The sequence below is a fragment of the Xiphophorus maculatus genome, chromosome 6, assembly GCF_002775205.1.
Source record: "Xiphophorus maculatus strain JP 163 A chromosome 6, X_maculatus-5.0-male, whole genome shotgun sequence".
NCBI lineage: Eukaryota > Metazoa > Chordata > Actinopteri > Cyprinodontiformes > Poeciliidae > Xiphophorus > Xiphophorus maculatus.
Window position 1 is genome coordinate 29927427 of NC_036448.1, and position 9679 is coordinate 29937105.

At 44.2% G+C, this 9679-nt stretch overlaps 1 protein-coding gene across 2 annotated transcripts; it reads right to left on the reverse strand.

Annotated features, from left to right (window-relative positions):
* Positions 1 to 5554: 5554 nt before the first annotated feature.
* LOC102236121 (dnaJ homolog subfamily C member 5-like) lies at positions 5555 to 9329 on the reverse strand. 2 transcript variants are annotated; one of them, XM_023336169.1, is made up of 5 exons: positions 9305 to 9329; positions 8069 to 8188; positions 6692 to 6905; positions 6439 to 6613; positions 5555 to 5705 (listed from the first exon to the last, which is right to left on the reverse strand). In XM_023336169.1, the coding sequence occupies exons 2-5, from the start codon at positions 8173 to 8175 to the stop codon at positions 5608 to 5610; spliced, it is 594 nt and encodes a 197-aa protein (XP_023191937.1). In that variant the 5' UTR covers positions 8176 to 8188; positions 9305 to 9329; the 3' UTR covers positions 5555 to 5607. The 2 variants fall into 2 exon arrangements, with proteins under 2 accessions (XP_023191937.1, XP_005816231.1); XM_005816174.2 differs by lacking the exon at positions 9305 to 9329 and having other exon boundaries at positions 8069 to 8398.
* Between the last annotated feature and the right edge of the window lie 350 nt (positions 9330 to 9679).

Genomic DNA, 9679 nt, shown 5'->3' on the forward strand with positions numbered 1-9679 from the left:
ATCTACCTTAGTTTTATCTCTTGGAAAAATTGTTGTATCATCAGCAAATTGACTTATCTTGAATTCCTTATCAAAAATTTTGATACTGTGCAAATTAGAATTGTTCATAATTAGTAAGGTAGCATTTGAGTAGTTAATATAAATAATGTAGGTGAAACTGGGCAGCCCTGCCTGATTCCTCTTCACACAGAGAAACTAGGGGTCAAACTCGTTCCCAGGGAAACTGAGCTACTTATGTCACTATAAAATAATCTGATTATATTACATCATTGTTCCCCAAAGCCAAAATATTTTAGTGTTTTATTATAAAGCAGTGTTCCAGTGAGTCAAAAGCCTTAAAGAAATCCAGGAATAAAATAAAACTGTCACCATCAATAAAGCTACGATAATCAATCATATCAAAAATCAGTCTAGTGTGATGATGGATATTTCTTCCCTTTAAAAAAGCTGATTGGCATTCATTAATAATCATAATAATCCACTGTTTAAGCGATTGGCATAAACAAGAGCTAAAATTTTATAATCTGTACATAACAGAGTGATGGGTCTCCACTTGTCTAGTGATAAAGGATCTTTGTTTTGGGGATCAGAGTAATCAGACCTGTTTCATGGTGGGAGAGAGATTATTGTTTGAAATGCATCCAGCAGGGCCTCAATAATAGTTTTGGTAAATCTTTCCAAAAGAAAGTATAAATTCAGAGGTTAACCGTCCAGACCTGGAGATTTACTCTTTGTTGCTTCATCAAGTTCTTCCATTATTAATTCATCTTCCATAAGGTCTTTAAAATTAATTGTTTCAACAGATTCCTGAATTTCATCAGAAAAATACTGGCAATTGGATTCTGAATACTTAGAACAATAAAGATCACTATAAAAATGTCTCATGTATTAAATCCAGGTCTTCAGTGATGCTGCCATTAATAATTAGTTTCTGAATCTTTTTGGACTGTCTCTGCTTCTCAAGATTAAAAAAATATGAAGATTTTTTTCACCATCTTCAATCCATCGAGCCCTGGAGCCAATGAAAGCCCCCCTTACTTTATCTAGAAAAACATCATCTAGTTGAGATTTAAAGCATCAGGCTGACTCAGATCTTCAGACATTAAAACTTATTTTGAACATAGAGAGTTAATAATTTGGGATTGTTTCTGTCTCCTGAGCTTTGAAGCACTTTTGCCTGCCTTTATTGCTGTTGTCCTAACATTAAATTTAAACCACTCCCACTTATTTAAGGGCGACAGATCTATTGCTGAAATATCTTCAATGAGGTTCAGGACTTCTGGACAGAAAGTTTATTATTCAGCAGATTACTATTAAACTTCCAAGCTACGTTTGAAGGTGGTTTAGATTTATTCAGAGAGAGAAACAAGGTAACTGAACAATGATCTGTTAGAGGAGCTGCTGAGATTTCACAGCTTGAAATATTATTGACCAGATTATGAGGGATTAACCAGTAATCCAGCCCAGAGCTCTGGCCGTTTACAGAAGGGTTGAACCAGGAGTATTGTCTGATATTAGGATTTATAATTCTCCAGCAGTCTGTCTAATTTGTAGTAGAGATTAAATTTACAAAAATACCATGATAAATATGGTGCTGCCCCCTAGAGGGCAGGCGATCAATGGATCCATCTGGAGTTACATTAAAATCTCCTAAGATAACCTGATCAGTGAAATATTTTATTTTCCATTGTTTTATCTTCACTCCGAGGTCAGTAAAAAATATACTATTCATGGCTTTATTATTATATCCATATAGACCAAAATGATCTTATTTCCATCAATCTCCACTATTCGTTACCCAGCAGCCATTGGATTCACTGATATGCTCCAACAAAGAACCTGGGAATTTATAAAACATAATCATAACCCAGCTGAATGCGACGAACCATGACTAAAATAAATTTGATCACCCATTGAAGTTTCCAGAATTTGGCCTCCTCACTTGATGAGTGAGTTTCCTGCAGAAAAAACTATTAGCCTTTTGCTCCTTGCAATAAAGAAAAGTAGCCTTACGTTTGACAATATTTTTAAACCCCTAGTATTAAGTGAAAGTAAAGATAACATGAAATAAACACAGTAGTTGTGCAAAAACTAAACTCAGGAACGATGAGCAGGAAGGAGAGAACGTAGCCAATAACAGCTATATGAAATAGTGCAATAGCCCTTTAAACAAATACAGACATAATATACCATCAGTGGGAGTAAAGGAACATGGCGTGTAATTAGTCAGGGTCCACTCTTCGATTATCGATCAGGGCGAAACCTTCCTTCAGGTCTGCTGTTTGCCTCTCTCTGTTCCCTGAACCAGGGGCCACAGTTTGGCCCTGGGATCCTGTCCTCCCTAGAAAAGTCTCCTTGAAGCTGATGTGCATTTCTTTACAGCCTTTAGCCTCCCTGGGTTTCCTCCAGACCTCATCCCGCAGGGTTCGCATCCCGAACTGAATGATGAGGCTCTGGGACGGTTGTTGGCCGAAGCGGCTCCAGCTTTGTTCCCCAATCTGTGAACGGTGTGGACCGAGTCACGCAGCCGATCCACGGAGACAGGAATGATCCCAGTGAGGATCCCAATGGATCCCAGAAGGGTTAGTCCATCTTTCTCGGGCGGTCCGGTCCGGTCCGGTCTCCCTCCGGGTCCAGCGTCTCTAGTAACCAGCCTGGTCTTCACAGGATCCTCAGCGCTGCGTTTCTTTCTTGCGAAGCTTGAAGCTCTGATATGGTTTTCTTATTTACCTCAATGGCGACAGGATTAACATTTTTCAAGGCTTTTCAATATTTCAGTCTGATTGTCCATCTTTGTGTTAAGTTCTCCGTTCGCTGTGTTCAGGCTCCTGTAGCTTCATTTTCTTTGTGCTTTAGTTCTCAGTAGGTGTGTGATCCCAGTTCACCTTCTGTTCTTTACCCGAAGGATCAGACTTGGCTCCGACCAACTCAGTGTCTTCAACAATATCTTCGTCTCAAGCCTCTTGAAGAGCCGACCGGTTGTAGTCTGACATGCTGACCTCCGCAGATAAATTCCCAGACGGCAAAAAAGAATAAGAAGGCTGCAATGGTTTCAAAAAGTTGTTAAACTAAGAACAAAAAACCTACGATGTTTTAAAACAGGGGCTAAAGCACAAAATTTGGATGAAATCCAGGCTAAACAATAACTGTATACTAGAGCCTGCAAAAACGACCCGCGGGTGGAGGACGAGGAGCAGGCCATGACCGAGACCATCATCACCATGGCAACGAAGAGTAAGTGGGGATCTTTATGGAAAATTTGTGCGTTAAAAACAAAGTTGGTGCAAAGTTGGTTTAAGAGCAGAAACGCAGTAAAAACTTCCAGAACAGGCGGATCGAGGAAATTATACTCGAGTAAGAGAAGCAGTACTTCAAGTAGTAGTAAAAAATACTCAAGAGTAAAAAAAGTACTTATTAAAAGGTTTAGTCAAATCCTGAGTAACTGATAAAATGATGAATCATTTAATATTTAAAAATACATCATCAGATGAACCAAAATGTAAAGTTAAGTGGAAATTTTGATATTTTCAGAACCAAAATTACAATAATTTCATCTAAGTACCAAAATCAGGAAAAAGACAAAATTTCCATATCAGCTTCTGTCAATAAGAAAAAAGCTTCTGAAACTTCAACTGTCATAAGGTGTGGTGGACGAGTGGTGAGGTAAACGCAGCATTCTCAGGATGAGATGAGAAATGGTGGTTTAATGAAGTCAATCCAGAATTAACACAGTCCAACATATCCAACCTGCCGGGCAGCACGACCGAGCTGAAGCCAGGGTAGCAACCGGCAAACGAAGGACGAAACAGACTGGGCCCACAGAAACGGAACGACAGGACGCCAAGAGGGCGAGTACCGACGAGGACCCGACAAAGACACAAAGACACAGGTGAGACTAAACACACAAGAGGTAATTAGGGAACGAGAAACACCTGGGAACTAATCAAAGGGAGACAGGACAACACGGAGACTCAGAGACACGGGAAACTCAAAATAAACACAGAGAAACTGGAACATGACTTTAACAAAACCTGCAGGTGTTTCTGTGTCTGGTGAATTTTTCATTCAGTGGGTGGAGAATCCAGAAATTTTACTCAAATAAGAGTAGAAATACTTCAGAATAACATTTTTCAAGTAAAAGTAGAAAAAAACAGCTTAGTAAAAATACTCCTAAATGTATATTTTTCCAGTTTATTTTTCAAGTTTCTCTGATTTTACTCTTTATAAGTATATGTTTGAGTAAAATGAACATTGTTCCTTTGTTCTGTGAATTCCTGACAACATGTCTCTTCATTTTGTTTGTGAATGTATGTAAATAAGCAGTCAGATTTAGAATATCTTCTCCTGGGTCTTAGCCCTGCTGGGGGCTCAGCCCCCCTAAAGGTCAGATCCTAGAATCGCCCCTGGCTCAAAATAAAACTAAACTAATTCTGCTAGATGATAATGACATAAAAGAGAAACACTGTGAACACCTGGCAGGTTGAACCCTGAGTCTGCTTAACAGAGGGCAAAGGTCAAACCGTGAGCCACAGACCAGGCGGACACAGAGTCACACTTCAGTCCTTTATTAGCATACAAACGGAGGGGCGGAGCTTCCAGCGGGTCACGTGACCACCGCTGTCTCCATATCAACACAACAAAGAGTTTAAGCTCCTCCTCCAGGTTGACTCATCATCAAACAGCCAATCAGAGCAGGAGTTTGGTTAGATTCAGGAAGTCACCATCCCCAACGGAGGCGGGTTCTGTTCAGACCCGGATGCAGCTGCTTCAGGGTTTAGGGTTAAAGGTCGGCGGGGTGGAAGGTGAGAGATGTTTCAGTCTTTGTATTGTCTCAAATCTCTTAAAGCTGCAGTTTGTAACTTTTATGAATCAAATATTGTTTTTACATATTTGTTAAAACTGTCTATGTGGTGACAGTTTATGAGAGATAATCTGAGTGCTAACTGGAAACAACCAATCAGAGCCTGGAGGCGGGGCTTGATGCTGTCAATCACTCTTAGTTGTGCCTGCTTCCCCTCCTTGTTCTCTGCTATGCTGCTAGCACAGCTTGTCATGAATGCTAGACTAGCTAGCATAGCAACTGATGACGGCAGATAAACAGTTTTGCTGTAACAGTGAGTTGTTTCTCCGCCATTAGCACATTTAGCAGCAGGTACATGAGGTGATTTATAGCACTGGGCCCCGCCTCCTGGCTCTGATTGGTTGTTTTTGGTGCATTTCCTCAGCTGGCAGTAGCAGCTGATGGAGCAGATGATCTGCCTCATAACAAAGTAACAACATGGAGACGGATTGAAGTGATTTCATAAAAGATCCAAACTGAAGCTTTGAAGTTGAAAATGTCTCAAATGTTTTAATGTTCATCAGGCTTTATGTTTGGAACGTCAGAGACATTTTGGTGTCTTTGGTGAAGAACATTTGGGTGTTCCAGTCAGCGGGGCTTGGGGTCAGCGGGGCTTGGGGTCAGCGGGGTCGCGGGGCTTGGGGTCAGCGGGGCTTGGGGTCAGCGGGGTCAGCGGGGCTTGGGGTCAGCGGGGTCGCAGGGCTTGGGGTCAGCGGGGCTTGGGGTCAGCGGGGTCAGCGGGGCTTGCTTGGGGTCTGCTTGCCCTCTCAGGTGTAGGTGTCTCCGTATCTGCGGTGGCCGTCACCGATCAGCTGTGTCTTCTCGCTGGCGCTGCTGGGCTGCTGGACGGTCGGTGTCTCTACATCTGGAACAAGCAGAGCAGAAGATATTTGGTTCTGGAGCCCAAAGCGATTCCCACCACATCCAGCCGCTGCTGCCCTGGGGTCGCCTGGCTGAGGGGCAGCTGCCTCTTCCTCCAGACGTTGATCCGTTAGCCTCCCGTCTCATCCAGCTGCCCAGTTTGGAGCGGCTGATTGGTTCTGATGTTCAGATGGGATCCCTCATCGCCTCCATTCCTGAACTTGAACTAGGACGTTCTACAGTCCCTGTTGCCATCAATGGACTTCCAGGCTCAGTTGGATGTTCTGGGAAGTTGCAGGTAGTTCAGCTGATAAATTGGTCCAATGAATCAACCCTTCTTACTGTCCAGAGTTACCATGACAACGCAGAAGCCCAGGCGGGTTTGGTAGTTCAGCTGGGTAACACGCAGCGCCGTCGCTGCGTGGCGCGACACCAAGAGGCGTCAACGAACCAGGCTGTAGAAGAATCTTTCTAATAACCAAAACGACAACAAGACTCTGGCAGAAAATATAAAACGAATCACTGACATTATTTTACTGTTGTAGACAGAAACAAAAGCAGCAAAGTATAATTTTCCATATTCAAGACTGCCTTAAACTAATGAAAACATGATGACAAACACAACAGCAACAATAAACGGGTCACTGAGCAGCCAGGCTAAAGTCATCACTGAACTGAACGTTTGAATCATGGAAACCAGAGCAGCAGTCTACAGATGACGCTTTCTGACGTCTTACCGTTGTCAGGATTGTTGCGAATCTCCTCCTCCAGGTCGTCAGGGGAGACGTACTCTGGCTCCGCCCCCTCGCCCGCAGCAGTGGGTTTGAGTTTCCCACAGCAACAGTTGCAGCAGCAGCAGAGGCAGCAGCCGCAGTAACATCCGGTCAGAACGCCGCACAGCAGGAACAGAGCCTGCAGCACAAACACACCGTCACACCAGCCTCACCGCAGGGGGAGGAGTCTGGCAGTCCCTCTAAACTCCGCCCCCACCTTGGCCCACCAGGTGGACAGCATGAAGTAGGTGTTGACGTTGTCCTCTCCAAACTGCTGCGCCACGTAGAGCCCCAGGGAGCCGTACGAGTCGTAGATGTTCCTCTTGCTGAGGTCGGCCAGCACCGAGTGAGCGTTGTTCAGCTCCTTGAACTTCTCCGCCGCCTCCGGGTTGTCCGGGTTCTTATCCGGGTGGAACCGCAGCGCCAGCTTCCTGACACCACAAACAGGAAGTCAAGGACGACTTACTTCCTGTTTTCAACTGGGTAGTTCGACTGGAGGACGACCACCGAGTCCAAACTGCTGTGTGACGGATTTACCACTAACCTTTAGAAACATTTCTGGGAGGATTTAAAACTCTTGTTGTTTCAGGCTATAGAAGAATGTTCTAGTAGGAATGTTCTAGTAGGAATGTTCTAGTAGGAATGTTCTAGTAGGAATGTTCTAGTAGGAATGTTCTAGTAGGAATGTTCTAGTAGGAATGTTCTAGTAGGAATGTTCTAGTGTTAGTAGAAAGGAACTCTAATTTAACTAATCCCCAAACCTGGTAAAGATAAGAAAAATGTAAATAATTTAAGGTCTATCACGCTGTTGATCACTGACAAGAAGATCTTAACCAAAGTTTTGGCAATGAGGTTAAAAACAGGTTTACCTAAAATAATTAGTCAAACCCAATCCGGTTTTCTGAAAGGCAGATCCATCATAACAACATGCGCCTGGTTCTGTACCTTATTGATTATAGTCATTAATAAGAGATGATGGTTTTATGTTGTTTTTAGATTTACACAAATCTATCTATCAATTTATTGTTAACACGTTGAGACATTTTGGATTTGGAAATAGTTTTCTTAATATGATTACCATGTTAAACACCAATATTAACATATATATATATATATATATACTGTATATATTAATATTAAGCTGTGTGTCTTTGTCACAAGGCTCAGATTCAAAGTAGAAAGAGGAATCAGACCAGGTTGCAGTATCTCGCCTCTCTTATTTATTATAATCACAGAACTACTAGCAATAACAATTAAAAACTCTAATATTGAAGGTCTGGAAATTAATGACCAGAAAATAATCATTAGCCAATTTGCAGATGATACAACCGTCTTCCTAAAAAACAACAAACAAATTCCTCCAGCTCTAAATAAAGTTGTTCTCTCAGCCTCAGGGCTGCAGATAAATGTAAATAAATGTGAAGTTATGAGTATCCATAACTGCTCTGATTCTTCAATTTCCAATATTTCAGTCAAAAATGAAATTAAGTACTTAGGCATGTGGATTACTAAATGTAAAGCTACCAGCGTAAGAAAAAAGAAAAAACTGCTGTGAGAGGGGCGGGGCTACATATTCGCAGGGGGCGGGGCTTACCTGTAGGACTTCTTGATGTCGTCATGGCTGCAGCCTTTCTCCAGGCCGAGGATCTGGTACAGAGATTCTCCAGAAGTGGACAGACTGCGCTGCTTCCCGTCTGACATCCTGGTTCATCACCTGGAGGGAAGTGACGTCACACCTTGATGCAGACCGCTGTGACATCACTGTGGCTCCGCCCAGTTGAGAACAGCAGGTGATGTCACACCTTTCCCACTAACTCCAGGAACAAACTGGGACTGATCCAGTTTCCCCATTTCCAATCAGAGCCACCAGACCACGCCAACGCTACTGAGCATGCTCAGTGAGGCTCGCTCCAGGCTGAGCTCACATCAGATAACTGAATTATTTAAGAGAATCAATAACTTTTGAGAAGCTGGGCCTCAGAGTTCATGAAATGTGGGCGGGGCCAGAGGGGACCAATCAGTAAGCAGCTGATCTTAAACAGACGCAATCATTTTAACCGATGGATTAGTAATTAATAGTAATTAATATTCATTCTTCCTCCTCTGGTTTCAGCTCCACATTTCCAGAACGTTTCTCAGCGGAGAAACTGAATCTGAAGTTTATCCGACAGAAAAATAAAAAAACAAAGATATGTATCAAGACGTTATTCTACAGATCCAGCAGGGGTCGCCACAGAGCAGCTCAGGAACACTGGCAGCCAATCAGATCAGCCGGATCCACGAGCCAAACAATCTGATTGGATAAAAGTTCCAGGTAGAGGTCAAGGTTCTGGTTCTGGTCTGGTTCCGGTTCTGGTCCTGGTTTCCCATTGGATACTTGCCCTCTAGCCCAGCCCCCTGGCTAGTTGCATCGTTTCCTGCTCAGAGAACGGAGGGGACCATCTGGACCGAATCGGACTCTGAGTGACCCGCGGGTCACAACAGAACTTTCTGCTCCCAGCAGCAAGCCCAGCTGGCCCTGATTTCAGCTCTGTCGGTTCCTGCAGGTCCGATCTAACGGGACCGGATCTGCCAGCAGAACCGGAGCAGAAACCTCTGGATCCTGAACGATGGAAGTTAGAACCGGGCCTGAAGGTCCAGAAGAAGAAGCCAGCCTCAGATCCCCATGGCTGATCCAGAACCAGATCCAGAACCAGAACCAGAACCTTCTTGGGTCACTGGTTGGGAATACCAGCAGAACCAACATGAAGCTGGTCAGGTGAGTCTGAGAACCCAGCAGAACCAGAAGCTGCCAAGTGTCTCCAGGTGTTTCCAGCTGACTCCAGGTTACCTGCGGCGTTGCGGCGCTCCTCCTCTGGCGGCGGCGGCGGCGTTCTGCTCAGGTGTTCCAGGATGTCTAACGGAACGCATCAAACATTCAGAGCGGCTCAGGTGACGGCCGGCTGCCACGCCTGCTCGGGTTTCGTCGAGAGAGCGTTACCACGGCAACCAGGTGAGACAGGCCAGACATTGGCAGGAACATCCTGACAGCTGATTGGCCAGAGGAGCCAGAGGCAATCAGATCACTCCACCACAGCCTGCAGCCAAGGGGCGGGGCCTGAGCCCAGGAGCTGGCAGCTGATTGGATCAGAAGACCTGAGTCACGAACAGAGACGGGAGCTGATCTGATTGGACCCGGTTCTGAACCCATTCACTGTTTTCATAA

Coding starts and splice junctions, on each gene's coding strand:
- LOC102236121 (XM_023336169.1), bottom strand. CDS start 8,175: ATGTCAGACGGGAAGCAGCGCAGTCTGTCCACTTCTGGAGAATCTCTG. Junction 6,906..8,068: donor GACATCAAGAAGTCCTACAG/GTAAGCCCCGCC, acceptor TTGTGGTGTCAG/GAAGCTGGCGCTGCGGTTCC. Junction 6,614..6,691: donor TGTCCACCTGGTGGGCCAAG/GTGGGGGCGGAG, acceptor TTTGTGCTGCAG/GCTCTGTTCCTGCTGTGCGG.